This window comes from Eptatretus burgeri, chromosome 11 (genome assembly GCF_056783735.1).
Source record: "Eptatretus burgeri isolate ZD-2024b chromosome 11, Ebu_testis_v1, whole genome shotgun sequence".
Taxonomy (NCBI): Eukaryota; Metazoa; Chordata; class Myxini; order Myxiniformes; family Myxinidae; genus Eptatretus; species Eptatretus burgeri.
The window spans coordinates 57,612,263-57,638,976 of NC_140971.1; the positions used below are offsets into that span (position 1 = coordinate 57,612,263).

Here is a 26,714-nt window from a genome sequence, read left to right on the forward strand (position 1 = left end):
AAACTCCCACACTCTGAGATGGTGTTCACTACCATCTCATATATTCCCCCATTCAGAATCTTGATTTTTCTACCCCCATTAATCCACCCCAAACCCACCTCCTTCATATTCCGTTTTCCTTCCTGAAGATCCTTGTGGTACCATCTTGTTTCCCCCTTTACCCTGCCCCATCCCTCTCCATTCCACAGATATCCTATTGTCTTTGTTCCCCACTATTTTCTGCTTCCCCCTCCCACCCTTCTTGTCTCATGACTTGTTATGTGTTGCTGTGTATTAGCTCTTACACGAGTCTCGACATGGTATACAAAAAAATAAAAAATACTAATAATAATAATAATAATAATAATAATAATAATAATAATAAATTCATTAACAAACAAACAAACAAATGACGGAGGATTCCCGGAGCTGCAGGTAGCTTTGAAGACCATACTTTGCTGCATGGTGACTTCGGGAAAGGACGAGGTTGAGACGATGGCCACGAATAACAAAGAAATACATTGGGAGATAATTAACAAAGCTGTATAATTGCAGTTTTTGAACCTGCAGTCAGGGTGCCATGACCACTGAAGGATGATTCAAAACTGTTGCTTCTCTTTATGCTCTTCCTCTTCCATGGCATGCAGCGCTTTGCAGATGGGTGCTTCATTTTTGAGTCTGCCCACGATGCAGCGTGATTAAGGTACCACCCACAGGCCACAGTCGGGCAGGAAATGAAAACCAAATGCCAGAGTACCTGCACACAATGTAGAATGGAGAAATAGTCATGCTCGTGACGGCTAGTGCCGTTCTGTTTGGACAGACAGCTAGCACAATGGTTGGAATCAAAATATAATGTTGATTGAGATATGCTAACCGCCACAGGAAGTGTGGAGAAGTTTACATTTCAGGCGTGAACCCTTTGTCGGAGCAAAAAGACCTGTCTGCGATGCGCGAGAAACAGTCGTTGTGTGGCCTCATTGCAGAGATGCCAATAATATTCAGAGCTTTGAATTCCACAGAATGTAGGAGAGTGACATTGGCTTATGGCAAAGTCCTGCATGACTTCCAGGCCGTGCTCATGTTACCCAAGAAAATCCAGGGCAAGGAGTATGAATGGCTCTGACATGTACTTCCCCCCCAGCTCACTTGCTCTCTTCCATGCCACGTTAACATGTTACACCAATACAAAACGCTGACATGAACAGCAAGTATGGGATTTCATGGCCTGATATTACATAGTTATTCACTCCCACACTTGGAGAGATTGTGGAAGAGAATATCAGAAAGACAGAAAAAGACAGGATGAACACTATAAGAATATGCAAACCATGTTAAAAGGAATACACATTACTGATTTCTACACTGAAAGATAATAAAGCACATTCCCCACAATGCTGAACTATGTCATCCCTTGTTTTAATTAATTTGCACCACAAGCTCATCTAACCCAGTACCTTTTCCCCCACTATGCAATGATCTATCCAAAGCAATGGTGCAACTACTGCGGAGCACTGAAAGGGAGCCAATGATATAAGAAAAGCAGACCTTTTCAAAACATTCATTAGATGGCTCAGCCATTGCTCAGTGTAAAATACACAATGATATGTGATTTGACAAGGGCTGGCAGGATAGTTCAGGTGTATGCACATTCTCTCTGAGTTGTCACACCTCCGTTTGTTTCTAGATCGAGCTATAAACTGTCTCTAGACTCTTTAGACATGTCAGACATCTTTAGATTGCTTGGACCCTTGAGCATTTAGGGTTTTAGACCTTTAGACCACTTACAGCTTTTTAAACACTTTAGATCCATTTAGACATTTACATCCTTTACTGTAGATATTAGACCTGTTCAACCTCTTAGATCCTAACTCCTATTGAAACGTACCCTTTGGTTTAGACCTTTATACCCAATTTAGACCATCTAGATTCTAGATGGTCTAAAGGGTATGTTCCAAGAGTAGCTCGGGTAGATGTTTATGTGGTGTGTGTCTAAAAGGTTCTAAAATGTAGATTCTACAAGGTGGCCACAATGTCCTATCACCCCTTGTAAAGATTGTGACATTGCCTTTGTGTGCAGAGTGTTAATTCGTTTCATTTTCCCTTTTTTCAGATTGAGTGAAAATCAATGATGACCTTAAACAAGCAGTGAGACTTGCTTTTCATGGTATCACCCCACAAGTGCTCCAGAAAATGCCCCACAGGTCGTGGTGCAAAATTATTCTCTGTAATGACAATGATGGAGCACAAACAGATCCACTGGATACTTAAGGCTTGTGTCATATGCTATAGATTGTAGAATGTGTAATAAAATAAAAGAGTACTGCAAATGTATGTGACCTAACTTGTAGAACCCTTGAGTGTTGTCAGCTCATATGATACAAGACAATGGGATGACAAGACATTGAGGCCACCATGTAGATTGTAGATTGCAGAAACTTTCAGACACACACCAAACGAACATCTAAAGTCTTCTTGCAAAAGAGACCACTTTTTTCAGCAAGTAATGCACAACCTCTACCCACCCAGAGGGTGGATACTCTTCTGGTAGGTTAAAAGGCGTTTAATAAAAGAACAATGTATAAAAATTTCAAAGGTTTCATCAACATCCACTGATTATTTAAAACAACTTGCATTCTCCTCCTGGAAGGCAAATTCAACCGAAGGCAACCAAAGATCATTCCACAAAGCACGCAACAAGTGCGTCTATTCTCAAGAGAGCCAGAAAACAACATCTGTCCAATCTCAAGAATGAGCTTTCAAACTTGTCTCCCTCCTCTAAAACCTGGTGGAACCTTGTCAAGTCAGTCTTTGGTGTTTGTTCCCCTTCCATCCCTTCCCTCACTTCAAATGGCACCACAGCTGACTGCTCGTGTGAAGGCTGAATGCCTCCATTCTGTGTTTGATTTCAAATAATGTGTCCATAACCCCTCTCTTTCTGTACCCACCCTTCCCAGTCGTACCCAACTGCTCCTCAATTCTGTATTTTGCTCATGAGGAGGTGGAAGAGTTTATGGTAACCTTCGTCTCTCTCTGATTCTTCAACCAGACCAGACGGCATTAGTTCAAGTGTGCTAAAAATCTGCTCTGCTGCTCTTGTACTTCCTCTCTTTGCCCTTTTCACCCTGTCATTTACCTGACATCATCTTCCATCTGCTGTAAAATCAGCCAACATCACAGTATTACATATAAAGGTGCAAAACCAGATTCCCTGAGCTACAGCACAATTAGCTGACATCCAATCATCAGCAAGGTCATGGAATCCATCATAGCAGTTGACATAAAATCATTCCTTTCCTCCAGCAGCCTCATCTCAAATCATCAATTCGGATTCAGACCTTGTCACTTTACCTTGGACATGCTACTTCTACTCTCCCAACAATGATGGAGGCCCTCAATATCAGACATGAGATCAGGGCCGTCTCTCTGGACATATCTCGAGCTTTTGATAGAGTCTGGCATCCTGCCCTGCCCTCCAAACTGTCTGCCTATGGAATCCAAGGACAACTCCACTCTCGGATTACTGACTTCTTCCACTCTCATAGCCAAAGTGTGGCTTACAAAGGAACCCCTTAATCTCCTCTCCTTGTCAAGGTGGATGTACCCCAATGCAGTGAGTGTTCTGGGCCCCCATCCTATTCCTAATCTTCATCAATGATTTCACTGACTCTGGAAAATCCTCTTTATCTCTTTGCTGATGACTCCACCCTCTTCCGTGACATCTCTCATCCTTTTGACAGACAGGCAGCAGCCTCTTCCCTCTCCTCAGAACTAGATAAAATCATAAACTGGTCAAACACTTCAAACATATCATTCAATCCTGACAAATGTCCCACACTCACTATCTCTCCGAAAGGACCGCACCACAAACCCTCCAATTTACTTTTCAAGAACCCTCTCGAAGAGGTTCAATCACTTAAACTATTGTGTCTCCCTCTCAGCCACCAACTCTCTTGGCCAAGCCACATTTTAAAGTTGGCCTCTAAAGCCAGATTCTGACTGTGCATACTCCATCGCGCAAAGTCCTTCCTTGGCACACCTGAGCTCCTATCCACCGACAAGGCTTTCATCCACAGCTTGGTGGATTACTGCTGTCTCCTCTGGACTGGCTCCCCTGCCTCACATCTTGCTCAGCTGGACGCCATGGAAACCAAGGTCGTCAAGATCATTGGAATATCTCGTGATGAAGCTGAGTCTCTGGACCTATCACTTTGCCATTGCCGACAGGTGGGTGGTGTGGAAGTAGTTTTCAAATCAAAAGTATTAAAAAATTGCAAGTCCAAACACAGTGTATTGATAAAATTGACTAAGCCTATGAAATTTAAAGTTTCTCTCAGGACAAGCTGTGAATTAACTAAGCCTAGGTGTTCTCGTAAAATCACATGAACTGCATGATAAGAAGATGGTATCCATGTTTGTGTGTTTAACATCCTTCTGAGGTTGGTGAAATGAGTACCAGTGTAGCAGCCAAAAGGCTGCACATGAAGGGAAAGGGTAAATATTGATGGATTTATGAAAAATCTCCTCCCCAGTCCCCCTTAGTTCCAGAAGCTAAGGGGGGGAGTTTAATATCCTGAGTGTATAACACATCCATATGTGTTTGTATGTATAAATGTGTGTGTGTGGTGTATATATTGTTGCGGATTCTCGCCCGCCGGCGTGCTGACGGCCACGTAACTCGAATCGCGGCACGTCGCCCACCGGACGGACAATCCAGTCGTGACCCTCTCGGACTAACGCCGGGAACCAGTCACGGGTGGACCTTTCGGTCTCACCGCGATCGAGCCAATCAGCCCCCGCGTGGGATAGGGTTGCTCGCCAAATTCGACCTACCTAAGTACCCACACGGAGGGTAGACCGGGCGATCGCACCTCGCCGCAGGTCGACTTCGGACACGGGCCGCTTAAGCGACCCGTTCCGTACTATCGGGATAACCGAGCGGTGTTATTCGTCGACCTCGACGGTTCGATTAATTATCGGGCGTATTCAGCCCACGACCAACCCTTTACGTGAAGCAAGATGAGGATTCAATGGGAGAAATGACGAAGCGAAGCGGGAAACAGTTCAACACAAAGCACATTTATTCGCGACGAACGGAAAGCACACATATTCAATTCCACCAAAAGCACACAGAAAAGAAAAAACACAATTCAATTTACACAAAAAGCAAATGTAAAAGCGAAGACACAATGCAGAGCTAATACCGATTACACGAGCACACGGCAACACTTATACAATTTTACTTCACAGACGGCGCCGACAACACATACCCAAAACCAAGGAAAGAATACCCTCAAGGATGAGGCGGGCCTGAGGCCGAGACCGGGTCGGGCCTACCCGTCTGGTGATGAGACGCGGAGCGGCGATGGTGCCTCAACTCCGCGGTCCTCGCGGACAGTGTCTGGTAGGGGGTGGGAAAGGGGCCCCCTTGGTCGCACTATCTCAGCGCGGGGGGAAACAGGAGGGGGTTGCTGATGCTCGGGGTATAGAGGATTCTTATTGTCCCGCGACGAGCGTCTCCACCTCGGCCAGGTCGCGCTGTCGGCCTCCCTGGGGTGCAGCTCCCTGCACGACGCGAGCACCCCTCGTCTGCCCTCGCCGCCTCTCCACAGCTCCGTCCCCTCCGCTCCGACTCCAACGCACACGACGACCAGCTCCTTCTTGCCAACTCCACCGCCCGCGAAGTCTTAACTCTCTGTTCTCTCTCGACTCTACTACTCACTGGACTGACGAACACGGTCGCTTATATCAGCCCCGTGGCTTCGCCCTCTCATCTTTGACCCCCTCCCTTCGACCTTTCACATCGCTCCCCATTGGCCCGAGAAAAAGTGGGCGTGAATGCTTTTTGATCCATAAATTTGCATATATCGATCGCCCTCCAACGCCCTGGGGGCGGGGCCAATTCGCCCCTCGCTCACCGATTGGACGGCAAAAAGTGGGCGTGTGTCGTTTTTGATCCGTTTTTGAAGCACAAAATCCGTGATTTTGTACACGCTGTTCGGCGCGCGCCCCGCACGAGTCCAACACCGGTACCCACAAGCGGCGCAAGAACGGTGGCGATGCGACGGTTGCGAGGTGTGACGTGAAGGTCGTGGCGGTTGTGGTGAAGCGGCGTTGTGGTTGGTGGTTGATGTTGTGGTTGTGGTGGTAATCATGGCGGTTGGTCCAAAATAAAGATAGCAAAAGAAAAACGGCTATCCTGAAGAGTCGCAGCACGCATAAATGACATGTATTCCCACTAGACAACGGGTTTGGGCCTAACTACACATGTACTTACCGAGATACCTCACCTCAGGGACCTGAATGGTGGTTTGCGAATTTGGTAACCACAACAATATATATATATATATATATATATATATATATATATATATATATATATATGTGTGTGTGTGTGTGTGTGTGTGTGTGTGTGTGTGTGTGTGTGTGTGTGTGTGTGTGTGTGTGTGTGTGTGTGTGTGTGTGTGTGTGTGTGGCGTTTATATATTATGTGTGTCTTGTTATGTCTGGCTTTCTTCTCGAGTCCGTGCAGTAATTGGTCTTTATTTTGATTATCTTCTCCAGTCTCCGTTTGTGAGGCTACTCGTGGGACTTTGCTTTGCAAAAGCAGAACTTGTTAAATTAACGATGATTTTTGTATTAATCAAATTGACAGTAACTATTTGGTGACATGATCAAGTAGCTTTTATATTCTGGTTGACTTTATATTTAAAAACAAACATAAGTGCCTGTTTACTGGAGCTGGCTTTGGATTTCATCGTTGAATGTTGAGAAAGTTTTGTGCTTTGAAATTTGCTGGTTCATCCTCCACAAGCAGTTTTTATCTTATCTTGCTCAAATCGTGTCATTGCTTCATTGTTTGCTTGAGTGTATATAAAGGCACTCGTTGAGCACTTAATCAGAGGATTTCACCATCGATGGCGTGCCTTCCTCCATACATATGATTTGAGTGATTCAACTCTGTTAAAATAAATTATTAAAAGACCTGTGAGTGATTATTCTTCTACAGTGGTTTCTGTCTTCTTCCACCTCATTTCTGGTCTTACACCCTCTGCCCTCTCCATGCTGTCCCTCCCCCTACCCCCAAAGTATCTGCAGGATGCATACGGTCCACCAGCAATCCCCTCCTAGTGAAACTACCTAAATTTAGAAACACTGCTCACCTCCACTCATTTATTCCTCTCTTTTCTCACCTGTGGATCTGCCTTCCACACTCTCTTCAATCTCAATCTTTTCTTCCGGTCTTCAAGACAGCTGCTGTTCACCACCATCTCAGGTCATCGCCCATCGAAAATCACGATCTTTTCTACACCCGGTAAACCAACCCCATCTATCCCAAAATTTTGCTTATGCGTCCGTCTTCTCCACCCCATGTGTTCTCCGCTACCCCTCATCGTTACCCACATCCCTTGTGTGTATGTCTGCGTCTACTTTCTCCTTCCATCCTGCTGTTCTCTTTGTTATGTCATGTTCTCGTTTGATCTGTGTTTTTGCTTTTCCACGAGCTCAGAATATATATATATATATACCGAATGTATTATGAGGGGGTTAATCCCCGAAAGAGCCGGACCTGGGACCCCCGCTCACAATTCACTTCATCATACAGTGGGTTGCTTTGGAACCACGAACGCCAATCAGTTAACCACGAGTTCCAGTGTCCACCTTCTAATTTTGCCGTTTAACTAGATATCACATCGCCTCCTGAACAGGGAGCACGCCCTCGGCAAAGCACCAATCTTATCTTGATTAGATCTTAATTAGGGCAGCCGAGTGTTTAACCGCTGGTGCGTGCCGACTATGACAGGTCAATTAGTTTGGTAATAACCTCCCAATGTATCTAGGTTTGGACAATGCTGGATCAATGGAAGGAAAGGACAAGCACGGACAGATTGAAACATCAACAAGGAATTTATTAATCAGGAAAAATATAAATAAAAATAACTTTTTATTTCCTTGTGGTGAAAATAAGTAAATTCAAATCAATCAAAATAATCTCAAGCAAATAAAGAATTAAATCAGACATTGATATAAAAACAGACAAAGAGCAGATGCTTAATACTATGCCTTACTTAACGATTAAACACGAGACAAGGGTACCCAGCAGATCATTCAGGGGGGGGGGGAAGAGAAATCCAGTCTCACTCACCAAGTAGAAGTCGTTGTACGTCAAATAAAACGTCCTGAAATGTGTGAGCATGCCTTGGTCCATTGTCAGCGCCCTGTCTTGCTGTGCACCCACTTGCAAACAGGTTTGAACACCAATCGACGTCACGTCGTCACCCCCAGGAACCAGGGACGCCAAGAATCAGGTACACCAAGAGCAAGTCTCGAGCAGAACCAGCATTAACGGTCCAGGCAACACCCACCGTCAGGAGCCACCAGGAGCCACAACCAACGTACAGCTGTAAGGAGCTGTGATGCACTGTGAGAAGCTGTAAGGCTGCAAGGCCGTCACCAACTGTCACAAACTCAACTGTCGCCAGCTCACCACCATCTGTCTGGAACTGACTGCAGCTGAAAATAGACGTCGCCCAGCTGTCACCAACTCACCAAAAAATGGTCCTCATCTTTTTTTTTTTTTTTTATTTTACTTTTTTTTTAAATCGGTGGCCTGTCTGGGCGGAGCTTCAAGCAGACTTCAGCCAAATCCACCTTGCCTATTTGTGCATCGTTGCACGTCACCAACTGCCAATCTCGTGATCATTGCAATGGTACTGTAACGGCGACTGGACAAACGGCAGAGAAGCAGCCATTTGCCAGAGTTACCGAGCGAAAACGTGAAGTGTTCATAAAACGTCAACAACAACCATTCATAGAGCTGCCATACGTCGATGGAAAAAGGTGGACGTCGAACATCGATGGAAAGAGGTGGGTGTCATAAATGATCCACAGTCGTATTTGACCATCAGAGTAACTGCTCAGGAACAGCCCGCGGTGTGCTTCATAAAATGTCTTGTAAGTCCAAGGTGTAAATAAATCGTCCACCTCCAAGCCAATGTGTCCTGATGGAAAGGGGGTAGACGAGCCTCTTTTGGGCTAACGGCTATCTCACGTGCATGAACGTGTCTGTTGTAAGGAGGAAAAAAAAACATCCCCAAAGAAAGGGAATATTTTTCCCTTTCTCAACGCATTTAAGGAAATAACTGTCTGAGGACCAAAATGTTTGTATGCATTATTCGGATCAGATTCAGAAATCCACAACTATATATATATATACATATATATATATACATATATATATATATATATATATATATATATATATATATCAATCGCTTAAATCGCACCTCCTGGCTGTTATGGTGAGCATTGCCGCGGATTAGGTCTCACACGGTAAAACCGCATAATCCGCAAAGAACAACCGTCCATCTACAACTCAGATAATTGTTTCCCACTAATGGAAACCATTCAACCAGAAGGCACATGTTGCAATCGGTGGGTAAATTGAAACAAGTAGGACTTTATGTCCATTGGAGATCGGGGGAGTCCTTGTCACACTCCGCATATATGTGTATATATATATATATATATATATATATATATATATATATATATATATATATATATATATATATATATATATATATATATATATAGTTTCGGAAATGGCCCTTAATGGGACTACTAAATATAGGATTATCTCAGTTCCCCCATTAAATTAATGTATAGATAGGTGGTGTGGTGTAAGGGATGATATGTGTGTGTCGGGAGGTGTAAAAGACTGTGTTTTTCTGTTCATAGGGTGGTGGAACGAGAGATGATTCTTCTTCCTCTCATGTACGAACGGGAGGGAGTGGCCTAGAGCAAGAGGTGTGGCCTGGAGAGGCAGTGACGCGAAGGGGCGGAGCCTTTGGTCAGAGAGTCGCCGAGAGAAGCGAGAGAAAGCAGAAACAAAAGATGAGTATGTGGAAATAGTGGCGCTCGAAGTGTGCGTGTTTCGAAGAGAGAGGAAAAAAGGGACCTGGTGGACAGGTACAGTTTTTGCGGTTTGAAAACTGCAGGCAGTCGACGAGGAGTGCTCGTGTCTCGAAGTGAGCAAATGAAGAAGCTCTGAGTTTGGGGAACGGCAGTTGCGAGAGAAAAGAAAAGGGAACAAAGGAGAGCTGTGTATGAGGAACGGCCGGGTTCTCGAGGCGTGCTCGGAGTCGCTTCGAGGCGAGCGAACGAAGGAGGCACCGTGTTGGATCTGCCGGGAAAGATGATAACCCGACCTGCACGTCAGTGATTCGACCGAGAGAGGCACTGAGAGGACGAAGCAGGAGTCGGGCTTTGAGGCAGGAAGGCCGGAGAGGAGACGCCGGACCTTCGGACGGTCCTTACTCACCAACGGCAACGGCGCGTCACGTTTGCCGATCCGCCTGTGGAACTCGGACCTCGACTTGGGCATCGTCTGGAGAACAGGCCAGGCCAGGATTTGTGTGCTGGACCGTGAGAGAGATAAGCTGAGAGTCATTTTCGACCCTACGCGAGGTCAGAGTGTGCGGAGACCGCGCATGCGGTGACTAAAGGAGGAAGAATACCGCGCCGCCATCTTGCCGCACAGCACGTTCGAGCGGGAGTTTGAACCCGTGGACACCACCGCTTGTTTCGAGCGATATTCGTGCTTTTGGACACGGTCCTCTCGTCCATGAGCCATCACCAAGTACTCTGTCTTGTCCTGCATGCATGCTGTTTGTTTGAACGTGTTGTATAAGGCATATTTCGTAGAATCCCCTCGAAACCTTTAGACCGTAGTTCCTTCGGTAAGAACGGTTAGATCGTTAGTATAACCATTGTAGTGTTTATTGCTTGTGTTGTGATCCCTGATGTTCCCAAATAAATCCGGTTAATTCTTGTGCAGTTGCCGCTATGGATTAATTCGTGTCGCGTCGAGGAACCATCCGTTCGATTGGCATACAGACCAAAAATGGTTACAGGCTGGTAGACCGCTCGGTCACTGACAAAGCCAGTCTGTAACTAGGGGTTCTATCTCCCCAACTGGTAAGGTACAGGATTACGTTGGTATCGCGATTGAAGACGCGTGACCCGAGGCCTGTGCCAAGCCGGCTGGCGTTATAGACTCCCGGAGACGGCGGTGGCGGGGCTGGCACCTCGAACCGGGTCAGGTTCCCGCCACCCCGGATCCGCAACAATATATATACATTATATTGTTGCAGTTCTCGGAACGGCATCCATACAACAGATAGTGTCCCAAGACAGTTATTCCATTAATATACGTGTAGATAGTCCCTTTCCTTTTGTCTAGCGGGACAACAAGAGAGTGTGTTGCGATGATCTCAGAGCTAGGTTTGCTTACATCATTTTTTTTCTTCATTTCATCCCTACTGTTCTTTTCATCTGATTATTCCTGAAGTAAATCAGCCACGTGCGCCTTGATAAAATCAGCCACGCATAATTAAAAATTAAAAATAAAGATAAAAAGTCTAAATTTTGTTGGTTTTTTTTGTAACAACCGAATGGGGGTGGGTATGGACAAGGGCAAGCAGAGGCGATAGGTTGGGTGGAGACCGTAGGGTAGGACCGAACCCGTCTTCAGACCGGCCCACGCCACCACCTCATGAGACCACACCGAGGCCGGCCAGCTTCATGTGCCGACCTGTTGTACTGTCGCACCTTACCTGGTCCACATTTGCCATGCCTTTGCCTTGACTCCATTTGCCATACCTGCCCATGCCTTTATTTGCCTTGCCACATAACTGAACTTTACCATGTGTCCCAGGACCATCTGTGTGGGAGTATTTGCAAGGACTGCCCTGCAGGCAGCTGCATTACCAGGGACTGCATTTGTGCAGCCTGGACATATATCTCCTTGTTGTATAAAGGCCAGTTCAAATGGACTGTGAGACGGCGTGTGGCCTGCCGTGTTAGGATGAGTTTCCTCCAGCAGCCAGGAAAAGGGGAACCTACACCTGCAGTGCCACATGAACGTTAACGACTCGGGTCGAGTCCAGCAAAAGGGAGGGGTGGAGTGTTGTGGTCCTCAGAACTGCATGCCTACAACAGACAGGTGTCCCAAGACAGTTATTCCATTATTATACGTGAAGATAGTCCCTTTCTTTTTGTCTAGCAGGACAACAAGGGAGTGCGTTGCGATGATCTCAGAGCTAGGTTTGCTTACATCATTTTTTTTCTTCATTTATTACCTACTCTTCTTTTCGTCTGATTATTCCTGAGGTAAATCAGCCACGTGTGCCTTCACTGTGAGGTGGGACTCATTGAGGCCAGCGCGTGCGGTGCCGCTGTGAGGAGCACAGAGCCCTCGTTCCCAGGGCTCCCAGGTTTAGGGCTCCCAGGCGAGCCCTAAACCCAACGTGTGCAGCAAGTCATATAGTGCACTTAGCAGTGCGGGATTATCGAGTCGAGCTTCCGATGATCTGGGGAAGATTGCAGGTTGCATTAAAAAAGCACGTGAATGAATACCTCGTAAGAGACTGCACGAATGGTGTTTTTCACAGCCAGCACGACGCCCACGCTGCACGAAACACGAATGGAGGCCAATAAAGACGACTCCACGCCATGTTGGGCGGGATACGAGTGTGCGGAGTAGAAGCGGCTTGTTCCTTTTCAACCTCAATATCCGACACATATTCAACCTCGCCCCGCGCACACGCTCGCGGAGTCATGCGAACGCGAGCGCTGGCCACGTGCATAATGGCCGAACCGCACGCGCTGTATGGAATATGCTCAAAGGCAGACACGTACGCCGCTCGTGAAACATGTATGGATTTATCCATAACGATGTACCTTTGGCCCTCGCTGGCAGCAGCGGATTCCCCACAGATGGTGAACGTCTTCTCGTTTCTCCGGCCAGCGAAGCTGCGATCGAGCCGAGGAATGTGCAGTGCGGGTCACGTTGGCGTGCGGAGCGGGTGCGTTGATCGGCGCTGGTCGGGCGCCCGAGCGGGCATGCGGGACCCTCGGCCGGTTGTCAGGGCACAGCCCGGGGGTTTTTGCAGGACAACCCACAGTTGGCAGTTAATTAGGTTAATTAGGGCAGCCGAGTGTTTAACCGCTGGTGCGTGCCGACGATTTTTTGGTCAAATCTGTGGTAATTACCTCCCAGTGTATCTCGGTTCGGACAATGCTAGAGCAATTGAAGGAAAGGACAAACACGGACATGTTGGAAATCGACAAATAATTTATTAATAATTAAAAGGATCTTTTATTTTCTGAGGTAAATAAAGAATGAATTTCAAAGCAAAATCAATCAAAATGCCAGGAAAGAGACAAAGAGCAGATGCTTATCGGGGGTTGACTTACAGCTAAACACAGACAAGGGTACCCAGCAGATCATTCAGGGGAGGGGAAGAGAAATCCAGTCTCACTCACCAAGTAGAAGTCGTTGTACGTCAAATAAAACGTCCTGAAATGTGTGAGCATGCCTTGGTCCATTGTCAGCGCCCTGTCTTGCTGTGCACCCACTCTAAACCCACGACGGGGAGGGGAGGGGGAGAATCGTCTCGCTCACCAGAAAGTCGTCTGTGAAGCCAAAATGTCATGAAAATGCGTGTGTCGCCAGCACCGAGTTTTGCCGTGCACCCTCTCGTGGGGCAGCCTTGAATGCCAGTCGACGTCTGGAGGGCACCGAGATCGTCCGTCGTGGGTTTAGACCTTGGTGTTGTTGGTGATCGACCCGTGCCTCACTTGTTGGTGGCGCTGCTCACACCCACACGCACCACACGCTCGCAGGCCGAAGCACTTGGAAGGGCGAATCGTCTCGTCGGCGCTGGTCAGACACCCGCTTCTTGGTCGCTTCTCTCGCCCTTTGCTTTTTCTCCTCAGACTTTATTTCTCCACAGACTTTTTCTCCTCAGAACGTATCTCTTTCTCTTCAGAACATATCTCTTTCTCTTCAGAACATATCTCTTTCTCTTCAGAATGTTTCTCTCCTCTCAGAACGTCCCTCTTTCGCTTTTTCCTCACTTTTTTATATCTCAGAGCGTCTCTCCTCACAGAACGTGCCTCACGCTTTCTCTCGCTCGTTTTTATATCCCCAGGCCGTCTCCACCCCAAGCTCACCTCGCCCCACTGGGGCATGGTTACCATGACGACCCGTGCGCTCTCAAAAAAGGCGGGCGTCGGAGCTCGTGAAAGAATGTTGCTGAGGAAAAATGAGGGCAGGCTTCAGAGATCGTGAAAGAAATGTGTGTGAACATGTGAACAACAGATTCATTATAATGTCACAATACTAAGAGGAAAAATGAAAGGAAAGAGCATAAAATGTTCTCTCTGAAATAGTTTTCAACTCAATGGGGGTGATGGTAGTTGCGCCGGTGACCTTCCACCACCTGGAGCAGGTCCTGCTTGGTTTTCTCATCCTTGGTTAAGGAGTCGTTGTACGATGAAATCATCGCCACCCCACGCTCGGCCCCATCATTTGTGACGCTGAGGTTCTTCACTGTGGACACCCCCTTCTGGTACGCAGGGTTTGCTTCCCACTCGTCCACAGGGAGGGAAAGGAAGGAGATGTCGATGTTGAGGAGGGTGAGCGCGCGAACAGAGGCGCTGGAGGTGAGTGAGGGGAGCGAGGAGTTGATGAGCTGATCCGCAGCCTTGTTGAACCGGATTCGGTCGAGGTCCTTTTCCTTCCTCGTCTCTTCAGCAATCTTCTTCTTCTCCTCCATGCTGATCCTCTCCGAGAAAAGAGACAGCCCCACAAGATCGGCGCCGAGGTACCAGAGATGGCGGGAGAATGTGGTGAGGGTCGTCTTCCCGATCGCTCTGTTGATCTCCTGGAAGTGGTGCAGGTCCTTCACGAGGTTGAGGTCGTTGTACGCAGCTTCGGTCGGCAGCCCCGCCTCCATCCACACGCGCGAGTAGAGGAGAACGACGAAGAGAGCGATCTCTTCAAGTCACTTGCCTTCTGCGTTGTCATTTGCACGTGGGACCGGAACATGTGGATCTTGAGAACGTAGATTGCCTTTGCCATCCAACGGGCGTGGTGGAAGGCTCCCGGCTTCTTGATCAGCTGACGGAGGTTTCCGGTGAGGTAGAAGAGGGACAGGTTGCACAACTCGCGGTAGTCCTCTCGGACTTTCTTCAACTGGATCCCTCTCTCCATCGCACCGATCGATGCTTCCTTCCACGACGGAACGAGATCGATCCTCCGGTCGACGACGTTGTCGATGGCTTCGGGATCTTCATGAGGGATGTAGGGCCACTGTTCCCGGAATCGCTTGAACAACTGAATCGTTGGTCCAGTGGATGGCCCCATCACCTCCTTGAACGCAGCGGCCAGGATTATTTCGATGACGTGGTGGCGGCAGGCAAGGTTGAGAAGGGGTTTCCCCAAAGCTTCTTCAAGAAGCCGACAGCAACCGGTATGAATTCCTGTATTGCTGGCTGTCGTGTCGAAAGACATACCGACCACCTTCTCCTTGATACCCCACTCACCGAGAACTTCCTCCACCTTTGTAGCCATCGCTGCTCCCGTTCCCGCTGGGAGCTTTGGCATTCCAAGCAGCTTTTCTTTTTCCAGGGCAGGACTGGAAACTATGATTGGAAGATGATCTACAAGATTCCCTTCTCCTTCTCCAGTTAAGTCGGGAAGCAATTTACCATCCCAGTGAACGATCAGAGGAGGCTCTTCTGCATTGATGAACTCTTGGAAGGAGGTCTTGATGTCCTCCGCAAGCGCCGTCCTGGTCATCATTCTGGATCGACGAAGTGTGCTTCGGGAAGCAGGCGTTAATCCTGAGCTGGAAGCCACAGCCTGGAGGAGATGGGTCGCCTTCCGGTCTGAAAGGTTCGTCCTGTCCAGTGCAGAGACCACTTCCGGTGTAACCTTCAGCCGCTTCTTGGGGGAGCTGCTGACCTGCGATGATGTTTCCCCTCGAAACGGGGAATTCTCCTGGGACGATGGTCCAGATGATGGTGACGAAGAGTCGGAAAGGTCCACCGTCGCTAACTTCTCAGCCTTTGCCATGTTCTCCTTCTCCGCCATCTCACTTTTCTGCGCCAACTTCTTCATCCGCATCGTTTCCTTCCTCACCAGCTCTTGGTCTACTCCACCCATTGCCATTTTCCGCTCCGTTCGCTGATCCCTCAGGAAGGCTTGGTCCTCTTTGTTCTTCATGGACAACAAAGCATCCTTATGCGATATGTCGAAGAGGCGACTGAGCTCGTTCTTGAAATGGAATTCCTTTGCTTGTTGAGTGTCCGTACTCATCTTCCTATTAATTTTCAGCTTCTCGTATTTCTTCACTACGGATTCCAACTTGACTTTGATGGAACGGATCTCCATTGTTGGGATTCTGGCTTTCCCCCACACTTCCACGAGTTCAGTGACAACAGCCTCCCGGTTGCTCTTTGAGTTACATCCGAATGAGTACAACCGACGCAGCACTTCTTCTCCAGTGGGCAACTGGCGGTTGGTGAATTTCTCCAATGGTTGATCCAAGAGGAACAGTTCCGTGCTTTTCCGTGTAGAACACGCCATACTCACTCACTCTGGGAATCAAAAAGAAGAAGAAAAAAATTAGAGATAAAAAAAAGAAAAATAAAAGAGTACTTTTAACACCGACCGACAGCGAACCGAAAGCTCAACTGATGTCTCCCTCTCTCCCACTGATGTCTTCTCTCCCACCGGATGCAGCAACCCCCACCAGATGTAACAACTTCCTTCCTCTTGATGGACCCCTAAATATTTTTGGAACTGTGGCAAATTTGGCCAGGAGTATTTTCTAGTCAGGTAGAACAAAATAATCAACATGCCCCAAGAATATTCAAATTTTGAATTTTTCCCTTTTGATTTTGGACCACCCAAATATATATTGTTGCGGATTCGTGCCCGCCGGTGTGCGAACGGCCACTTAACTCGAATCGCGGCACGTCGCCCACCGGACGGACAATCCAGTCGTGACCCTCTCGGACTAACGCCGGGAACTAGTCACGGGTGGACCTTTCGGACACACCACGATCGTGCCAATCGGCCCCCCGCGTGGGATAGGGTTGCTCGCCAAATTCGACCTACCTAAGTACCCACACGGAGGGTAGACCGGGCGATCGCACCTCGCCGCAGGTCGACTTCGGACACGGGCCACTTTAAGCGACCCGTTCCGTACTATCGGGATAACCGAGCGGTGTTATCGTCGGCCCCGACGGTTCGATTAATTATCGGGCGTATTCAGCCCACTACCAACCCTTTACGTGAAGTAAGATGGAGATTCAATGAAAGAAAAGACGAAGCGAAACGGGAAAACAGTTCAACATAATTCACATTTATTTCGCGATGGCACACGGAAAGCACACATATACAATTACACCAAAAGCAAATGTAAAAGGAGAAGAAACACACAATATTACACAAAAAGCAAATATAAGCGAAAAAGACAATGCAGAGCTATCCGACTACCGAGCACACGGCAACACTTATACAATTTTACTTCACAGACGGCGCCGCCAACACATATACCCAAAGCAAAAGAAAAGGACCACCCTCAAGGATGAGGCGGGCCTGGGGCCGAGACCGCGTCGGGCCTACCCGTCTGATGATGAGACGCAAAGTGGCGGTGGCGCCCCAACTCCGCGGGCCTCGCGGACAGTGTCTGGTAGGGGGTGGGAAAGGGGCCCCCTTGTCGCACTATCTCAGCGCGGGGGGAAACAGGAGGGGGTTGTTGATGCTCGGGGGATGGAGGATATCTCCCTGTCTCGGGTCCCGCGACGAGAGTCTCCACCACGACCTCGGTCGCGCCGCCGGCCTCTCCCTCCGCAGCTCCCCGAATCTGACGCGAGCACCCCCTCAACCGCCTTCGCCGCCGCAGCCTCTCCACAGCTTCGTCCGATCGCCCTCTCAGTCTCCTCTCTTGACTTGTCCCAACTCTTCACTGGCTCCGCGAACTCCCAACTGCTAACTCCCAACTCGACTGACGAACGCGGCCCCTTATATGCCCCGTGGCTTCGCCCCTTCACCTTTGACCCTTTACCTCCAACCCTTCACCTCTAACTGGCTCCCCATTGGACCGAGGAAAAGTGGGCATGAATGCTTTTTGATCCATGAATTTGCATATAGCGACCACACTCCAACGCCCTGGAGGCGGGGCCAAATCGCCCCACGCTCACCGATAGGACGGAACAGAAGTGGGCGTGAGTCGTTTTTGATCCGTTTTCTTCGGAAAGTCTGTGATGTTTCTGAACACGCTGCTCAGTGCGCGCCCTGCACGAGTCCAGTATCGGTGCCCACAAGTGGCGCAAGAATGGTGGTGATGCGATGGTGGCGAGTTGTGACGGTAAAGGTCGTGGCTGTTGTTGTGAAGCGGCGTTGTGGTTGGTGGTTGTTGTGTGATGGCTGTTGAGATGTGGTTGGTGGTGGTAGTAATGGCGGCTGGTCCAAAATAAAGATAGTAGAAGAAAAACGGCTATCCTGAAGAGTCGCAGCCCGACTGACTGACATTTATTCCCTCGAAACAACGGGTTTGGGCCTAACTACACATATACTTACAGAGATATCTCACCTAAGGGACCTGAATGGTGGTTTGTGAATTTCGTCAACCACAACAATATATATATGTGTGTGTGTGTGTGTGTGTGTGTGTGTGTGTGTGTGTGTGTGTGTGTGTGTGTGTGTGTGTGTGTGTGTGTGTGTGTGTGTGTCTGGATATACAAACTAGAATACAAGACCGGTCGCTTCGCTGACAGAAATACCAATCTTTGCTGTGATGGCTAATCAATAGGGCAAGAATAATGATTCCTGGGAGTGCAGGGATAACCAGCGTTGCAAGTTGGCGTTTGCAGTTTCACCACGTGTACCCATCTATCTATAATTCCAGCAATGTGTGTGTATGTGTGTGTGTGTGTGTATCTGTGTCTGTGTCTGTGTCTGTGTCTGTGTCTGTGTGTGTGACCGCTGTTTCTCGACAACCACTGGTCCGATCTAATTGAAACTTGCCAGGTATATTGCTGGGGACCTGAGGATGTGCCTTTTCAAGGTTTGATATTAATCGGATGAGTGCTTCCCGAGTTATGGCCATTTATTTACCAACCAATGACAGGACACGTTGCTGCGTAGGCGTGGCCGATGGGGAAGAGAACCTCAGCCGCGTTCGCCATTATGGGTTTTTTTCTCTTCTCTTCTCTTTGTGTTTTTCCTTGCGAAAAGGCAAAATATGTTGGCGCTGATTGAATAATTGGCCATTGAAACTAATAATTTATCAAAACGTTGGCAGATCCAGCAGCCTCCGCATTCTTGCCCTGGACGAGGAAACAAAGAAGCGCCGTTTCCTCAGCAATGTTGTTTATGAAGAGGTGCTAACGAGATAAAGGTGTGTACATGGAGACAATTTTTATTATTATTTATTTATTGAAGAAAAATTGTTCCGAAAATAATTTATCAAAAAAAGTGCACAATTTTCCAATTGTCAAAACAGTGTGGCCTTTGGAAGTGTTAAGGAATGCAGCTCTACTCAACATGCTTGCCAACGAAATACATCTCAATTTGGTGGTATGCTTTGCAAACTATTTTTTGTTAAACTATTTTCAAACTAAAACAATTCGAACATGGAATTCGAACAATACCTAATGACACTGTACTTTCAGGTCTCCTACAAATCCTACCCTGTCACCTCACCATGGCATTGGAGTGGCAATGGTCAATGGCAGCGAATGTCATGGCTTGCAAAGACAGGGAGGTAAACTTTATTTTAATTAACTCTTTGTGTGTAAGTATCACAGCAGTTGTTACTTCAATGAAAGCGATAATTCGTGGAATGATGTGAACATTCCGTACGGGCACGCATTACTTCCGGATAGTGATGACTTACTGTATTCTAATAATTTCTCGATTTCTTATGCGCATTTATAGATAAACACAATGCCCCAATTCAGTCGTCATTTACGAGAGCGAAGGAACGGCCTGTGTGTTTGTTTGAAAGTTTTTTGGTTTTTTTTGCACGTACGGCCAAGCACGTACGGGCACGCGAGAGCGAAGGAATGGCCTGTGTGGTTGTTTCTGGCACACGGTTTGAAAGTTTTTTTTTTTCGCTCGTACGGCCACACACGTATGGGCACGTCAGAGTGAAGGAACGGCCTGTGTGGTTGTTGTTTCTGGCACGAGGTTTGAAAGGTTTTTTTTTTTGGTTTGCATGTACGGCCACGCACCTACGGCCACGCACCTACGGGCATGCATTAGTAAAAAATAAAAAAATAAAGATTGAATCACTAACTTACCTGGGAGTTCCCTGAATCCACCATATTTTCATTTATTTAAATCCGTTAATCCGTTTTCACGTTATCACATGACAAAGAGACAGAGAGACATGGCTCCTTTTATAATAGAGATATAGATATGCACATTAAAATAAAAATAATTTCATCACAAACCTTCCCGGGAGTTCCATGAATCCACCCGAGCTTGACTTATTGAAATCCGTTAATCCATTCTCAAGTTATAACACGACAGCCAAGCAGACAGGCATATATATATATGTATGTATTGTGGTGGGCTGGGGTCCGGTGGTGAGAACGACCATTAGGTGGGGGAAGTTACGTCATCTCCCACCAGACTCCCGGAATTGTAGGCCGTTGCTCTCAGATAATTCCCTGATGCGGCGGGTCGCTTAACCGCCTAGCGTAGGGTCTTTTTGTCTAGAATCAATTTACCTAATTAACCACGCGGTTTCGACTACCGGGGAACAACTCCCTCGGTAGGCCTTGCCCGAACCGGATCACACTACCAACTACGGTAGAGTACCAACTCCCAACGCCGGATCGGATGCAGCCGAGCTGAACTGCCAAGGACTTACTGGCTAGAATGAACAGATTATCGGGGATAAAGACCCGGCTGAACTTGGATCCGAACCATGCTGGACCAATGAAGGAAAAGACAAAAATGAACTGGGAACATTTCTACAATAATTTATTTACACTAAGCGAGGAAAAACATGTGGTACAGGAACAGGTTTATTGGTGTGTTATGCAGGGGACAGAAGAGAGAGATTTAGTGCGACAATTTTACAGCAACTTACAAAAGAGGACACAGAGCAGACTTGTCACGAGAATAATACAGGCAAGATTTACAATGACCAAAAACTTACACAATTCTACTCAATGGACAGGCGCCACACACTCAGACAAAATAAACCCAGTTGAATGACAAAGGACTTTTGCGGCCACAGAGGGAGGGAACTGAGGTCGCAGTTCTTTAGGTACCTGAACGTTCCAAGAGAAGGGACGCTCCGTGGTGCGGCACCCGACAAAGGTCGTGCAGTTCGGCCCACAGCCGCACATGTGGAGACCCTGTCTGTGAAGGAGCCTGGGTGGAGAGCGCGGAGTCCAAGGTAGAACGGGGCAGCAGATAGGACCCAACGAGAGACCCGGTCACGGTCGGGTGTACTCGGACCAGCACAACAGACGGGCTGCCGAAGTGAGACATGGGCAGGCCCTCCGTGATCACGACCTTCCTTCTTCAACCAACAACCAAGGGACCAACTCTACCAACGACCTTCCTTCTTTCTTTCTTTGCAACCAGCCAACGAACCCACCGGACTCTCTCAGCACCAACAACGATCTCTCCGACTCTCTCAGCACTACCCTGAGGATGGTGTCGTAATTTATAGATCCCCAAGGTCGGGGAGGTGCCTTGGTGAAGCTGACGTCACCATCCGCCCTGATTGGACAGGGCCTTCATGTGGTCCGCCCTTTCTGGGCGGGATTTTGCCATGCTGGGAAAGCCCGCCCACTCCACGCGTGTTTGAGGAAGGTGGACGGTGGTACAACCAAGATTGAATTGGAACGTTTGGGGAAGCCGAAAAGGAACTGCGGACGTGAAGATTCTGCCTCTGAACGAGCCTCCGGAGACAGCAGATGGACAATGGTGTGCTGTGGCCATCGAACCGAGGGCTGCAAGCGCTATGGTACCGTGGATTGTGATGGAGGGGATATCAAGATTTATTAATCTAACTAAAAAAAAAACATTGCAACGCACCTCCTTTTACATCCCACTACACACAAAGAGGGGTTCTATCTGCACATATACTTAATGGCATAACTAACTTCAGGACATCTGTATGTCTTGTATGCATACGGTTCCAAGACCCGTAACAATACATATATATATATATATATATATATATATATATATATATATATATATATTTATATTGTGTGTGTGTGTGTGTGTGTGTGTGTGTGTGTGTGTGTGTGTGTGTGTGTGTGTGTGTGTGTGTGTGTGTGTGTGTGTGTGTGTGTGTGTGTGTGTGTGTGTGTGTGTGTGTGTGTGTGTGTGTGTGTGTGTGTGTGTGTGTGTGTGTGTGTGTGTGTGTGTGTGTGTGTGTGTGCGTGTCTTCCATAACACTAAAACCATGAAACCTTGCAGCTTGAAATTTTGCATGCATACTAAGAAAACTCCAAGGAAGTGCAAGAGTGAAAATTGGATGTTTGGGTTAATTAAATCACTCATTTTGAAGATAATTAACGGCCTTATTTAATTAATAGCAAATACCTCCCATCGTTTTGCTGATGGGGGAAATAAGGGGGAGGGGAGAAAAATAGGGAGGGGGGGGGAGAGAGACAGAGGGGAGAGTGAAGAGGTGAAGGGGAAAGGAGAGAGGAGGAAGACTTGACAGTGGAATGTTAATTACGATTCATACCGTCTCATCAAAATGATTGTGCAGAGTATAACAGTGAAGATGGAAACAAAATAATATCTGAAATCCTTTTTCTACCAGTAATACTATAAACACTGCCCAGAGACAAACACCGTCTGGAGACAAACACCACCCAGATGTAATCACCGTCTGGATATGTCCAGAGACAGAGACAGACAGACAGAGATAGAGAGAGACAGACAGACAGAGACAGAGAGACAGACAGACAGAGACAGAGAGAGACAGACAGACAGACAGACAGCGGTGGGAGGGAGGGTGCTGCGCTGTATTAGTAGGGGTAGAGCAAGGATGGGACAAAGAGAGAGAGGTGGGGGTAGGGGTATTAGTCGAGAGAATGTCATGCTTTATAAACACACACACACACACACACACACACACACACACACACACACACACACACACACACACACACACACACACACACACACACACACACACACACACACACACACACACACACACACACACACACACACACACACAATATTTCGTCACGTCATATAATTATGGATGTTTGTGATGGTATTTTTAATGAACATGTTCATGATGGTTCTCGTGGATTGGCAGGCTTCACTTCACCATTTCACATCAGAAGTCATGTGATTAATCCGAAAAATTAAATCTTTACAAATCCCATTCAGAACATTTCTGATCGTTCATCCCAAAATATCAGCATTTCGGATTGCTGGTGCTTCCCAGACTCTTGTAATTCGAATGTAGTCGCACTCCGTCACATGCGACCCTGCAATGAACGCCTCACGATCGCCATTCGCACCCGCGCCCCTGATCGAACTTCGCACTTCCGCTCGCTGAGCCCACGTGACGGTGCAAAACTTTTTTTTGAAACTTCAAAGCGCGGATCGAACCATTCAGCGCGCGGAGAGGGGGGGGCACTTGGTTCAGCGGAACTCTTGGGTTGTCCACAGTGCGGTGGAGTTTCATGCATCCAGGTGGTGCGATGTATAAATTACACAGCGCTTCCAACCACTGACCTCGCATTTCATGAGGATACAGCGGGAAAGAAATGAGAGCGTTTGGCGACTCCTTCGGCGTCATATTTCATTAAATCAGGACCGGTTGGAATCCACTATTAGAGGAGGAAAACCCGGATCGGATTAGTCTCGTTCACTCGGATTCGGGATTGTCAATATAAAAAAAAAACAAAAGACCAAAAACACCTTCAACGACAAATTAAAAACGAGTCCGAATTTTCTATCGTTGGACGGTCCGTCGAGGCGGCGCTTTCTCGTTAAGACGAACATGTCGATGAGAGAAACTGTTTTATTGCCACCTCCCTCCGCGCGACTCCATTGCTCGCGGTCCAACGTGCGCAAGCTCTGCGAGTTCACTTTCATCTCTTGTCGCTTCGCTTCTCTCTTTCTTCCTCTCAACTCGCACATCACTCCTCGCCGGAGCTTCCCAAGGCCGGAGCTGAGGGACGAGGCTCCGAGTCATTCCCACGCCCGTGTGCTCCTCACTGCTCCTCACCTGCTCCCATTCCCCCGCGTGCTCCTCGCGCACCCTCTCCGGTCTCCTGCCCCGTCCGCATCCTCAAGATTTCTTGAATTCTGCTTCCTTCGAATCCTCAAATCGTCCATCATTTCATCTCTTCACTAATCCTCCTAATCTCGCGTCCCGCGCACCCACTGATCCTCCATTCAAAGCATCTCTTACCCCCGCGTCTCAAAACTCACCCATTCCGTCCACGTGTTGTTCTTTAACCACCTCTACCTCATCCTCATCCTCCTCATCAATTCCTCTGTAACCCTTCATCGTCCATTATTCACCCTCCAGTCATGAGCAACACCTCTGCTGCGTGCTTCTTGCTCCTGGGCTTCTTCACGACGTTCATTTTGCTCGTGGCAGCTGAGTCCCAGGAAGCAAGATCTTTGGCGTCCTTGCTCTCCGCTGACTCCCGACAAGCGGGATCCTTGCTTCCCGCAGCCTCGACTTTAGCCGGCCGTCTTCGCTCCATCGCAGACCACGATCTCGGTGTTTTGAACATGCAGGTGAGCCCCGGTAACCCGCGGCCTTGTTTGCAGTCTCGTCGAAGAGGCGAAACGAAAGTTTGAAGATCCCACGATATCCTCTTGAAATCGAAATCGGCTATTTTTATAGGAGCTCTTCATGTCCTACATGTAAAAACGTACTGATGCTCACTCCTTATGCTGTTTGTTTGGGGGGGATTTCTGGGGGTTTCTTTTGTTGTTCTTGTTGAAAGATTTGGGGGTTCAGGTGAGCTGAGTGGGTTTGTAGGGGAAGCAGGTGGAAGTGAGTTGTTCTTGTGGATCCATAATCTTGAACGGAGCATTGGAACTGCCAAAGCAGTTTTTTTTCCTTGGCTGTTGGGCACAATCTTGGAGGGGTCACCACTCCGACCATTTCTTGGAACACAGCTGTGCCACCGATGCTGTGCCGCTCCACCGGTACACCGGTACTCATTTCACCAACCTCAGAAGGATGATGGGCTGAGTCAACCCCACCTGGTGTTAATTCAGCAGCCAACGGGGATCAAACTCAGGACCCTAGGATCCCAAGCCAGTCGCCCTAACCACAAATGCACTAAGCCAATGCCGGGCTTGGTGGAAGTGAGTGCAGCAATTTGATCGATCAGTTTGGAGAATTAATTTTTCTGATATGGTCTCGGACTCTGGGCTCCATGAATGAGTTGAACGAAAAAGGGCAGCAGGTGTATAAAACCACCAAAAGGTGTTGGGGTTTGGGGTTGTGGGGGTGGGAGCATACATTAAGGAGAAAAGGAAGAATAGCACAAGAACTGATTGAAAGAGTTTGTGAAGATTTGGAAAAGTTGATGATTATTGGGAGAGACGAAGTTTGTTTTTTGGAGGCACCATTGCAACACCTTATGGAAACCGGAGAACGTCTTGCCGACGATGGCACCTTCGAGTAGATGCAGATTGCCTGGTCTGTTTGGCCAAACACGTCTCGTAAAACGGGCTAAATAATTAAACCCACACGGGATCTGTATCTGGGATTTGGCATCAATCTGAAACATCGATGGTCTGCATGGGAACGACAACAACCAAGTCCAGCCAAGCCGACGTGCACGCACGCACCGACCGGGCTGCCTGCGTTCAATGAGTGAGAAGGAGACAGCATCTGAGCTTCATTATCTTCCAATGTGGCACACCATACCCTGGGGTGAAAGACTGCCAGTTGATCTATACCCTGAGCCATTTTGCTTCAACTACGTTGGACAACAAGTTAAAGGGGGCTGAACATTTAAAAAATACCATGTTGCTGGATTTGTGTTCCTCCTTCTCTCTCCCACTTCTCCCTCTCCCCCCACCAACAACCATCCTCCAAACTTTCACCATAATAAAGCCCACATGTTCCCAGTGCTGGTGATGAAACGCTTCTGGCTGCTGACCGACAATCCTCACCAACACCACCTTTTCTCTACTGTGGTTGTGGAGGTGTTGTGGCTTCAATCCTTCATTTTTGCCCTTTCAAGCAAGGGGTAATAAATCCGAGTTTTAACTTGACACTTCAACTGCTGGGCTGGCTTTGCGCCGATCTGATTTGGCATGATGGCAGCTGGAAGCGAGTTCTCAGCCGTGCGGGTGTTGCGGATGCTTTTGATGCTCGGATAAGATAATTTTGCAGCACAACTAGGACGAGGCTGCTAAATATGCAGCGGCATTCTCTGCTTTTGGATGGGCAATATGGTAGGAAACCACTCTGAGAACACTCACGATGGGAGGCGGATGCAATTACCGAAGAGTGTGGTCTTGGTTGAGGGTGAGGCTTGAGGGCAGCAGGGCCCCGTGCGTGTGAGTTGGCGGTAACAACCATCAGAAAACTGTTGAAGGCAAAAAGATTGAATATTCAAGAGTAACGTGAGGGTGTTAAATAGACTTTCCTTTCCTCATTGTGCGATTTGATTGAGTCGCAGTGGAGTGGGTGAGCTGCACACCTCAATCATCTCCCCCAACCCAATCACCAGCTCCTCGGATCCGTCTCCGATATTCCAGTTTTCCTGAAATTCCAATATATAACATTATACCGCACAGGACTTGTTTGCATTTTTATGAAACTTCAGTCATTTTTTGATCAGCCTGCAGTGTGTAGCCAAGAAAATAATCTAATTTCTATCCATAGCATAAGACAACA

At 47.8% G+C, this 26,714-nt stretch overlaps 2 protein-coding genes across 4 annotated transcripts in view; one reads left to right on the forward strand and one right to left on the reverse strand.

The window, feature by feature from the left end:
- Positions 1-238: 238 nt before the first annotated feature.
- Positions 239-17,102, reverse strand: LOC147017163 (uncharacterized). The gene is made up of 2 exons (XM_085846596.1): positions 13,448-17,102; positions 239-736 (listed from the first exon to the last, which is right to left on the reverse strand). Exon 1 carries the CDS (start codon positions 16,415-16,417, stop codon positions 14,732-14,734), a length of 1,686 nt encoding a protein of 561 aa, XP_085702722.1. The 5' UTR covers positions 16,418-17,102; the 3' UTR covers positions 239-736; positions 13,448-14,731.
- A 2,427-nt stretch (positions 17,103-19,529) lies between these two features.
- The window catches only part of CACHD1 (cache domain containing 1), a 63,677-nt gene continuing 56,492 nt past the window's right edge, over positions 19,530-26,714 (forward strand). Inside the window, exon 1 of one of the 3 annotated variants that reach the window (XM_085846594.1) lies at positions 19,530-19,604. In XM_085846594.1, the coding sequence (XP_085702720.1) occupies positions 19,545-19,604 (60 nt within the window). In that variant the 5' untranslated portion in view covers positions 19,530-19,544. Of the gene's footprint in view, positions 19,605-23,692; positions 24,590-26,714 lie in introns of those variants that run through there. The other 2 variants (XM_085846592.1, XM_085846593.1) reach the window with 2 other exon arrangements.

Excerpts from the sequence above, each read along its gene's own strand:
- LOC147017163 (XM_085846596.1), bottom strand. The coding sequence starts at position 16,417 with ATGGCGTGTTCTACACGGAAAAGCACGGAACTGTTCCTCTTGGATCAA.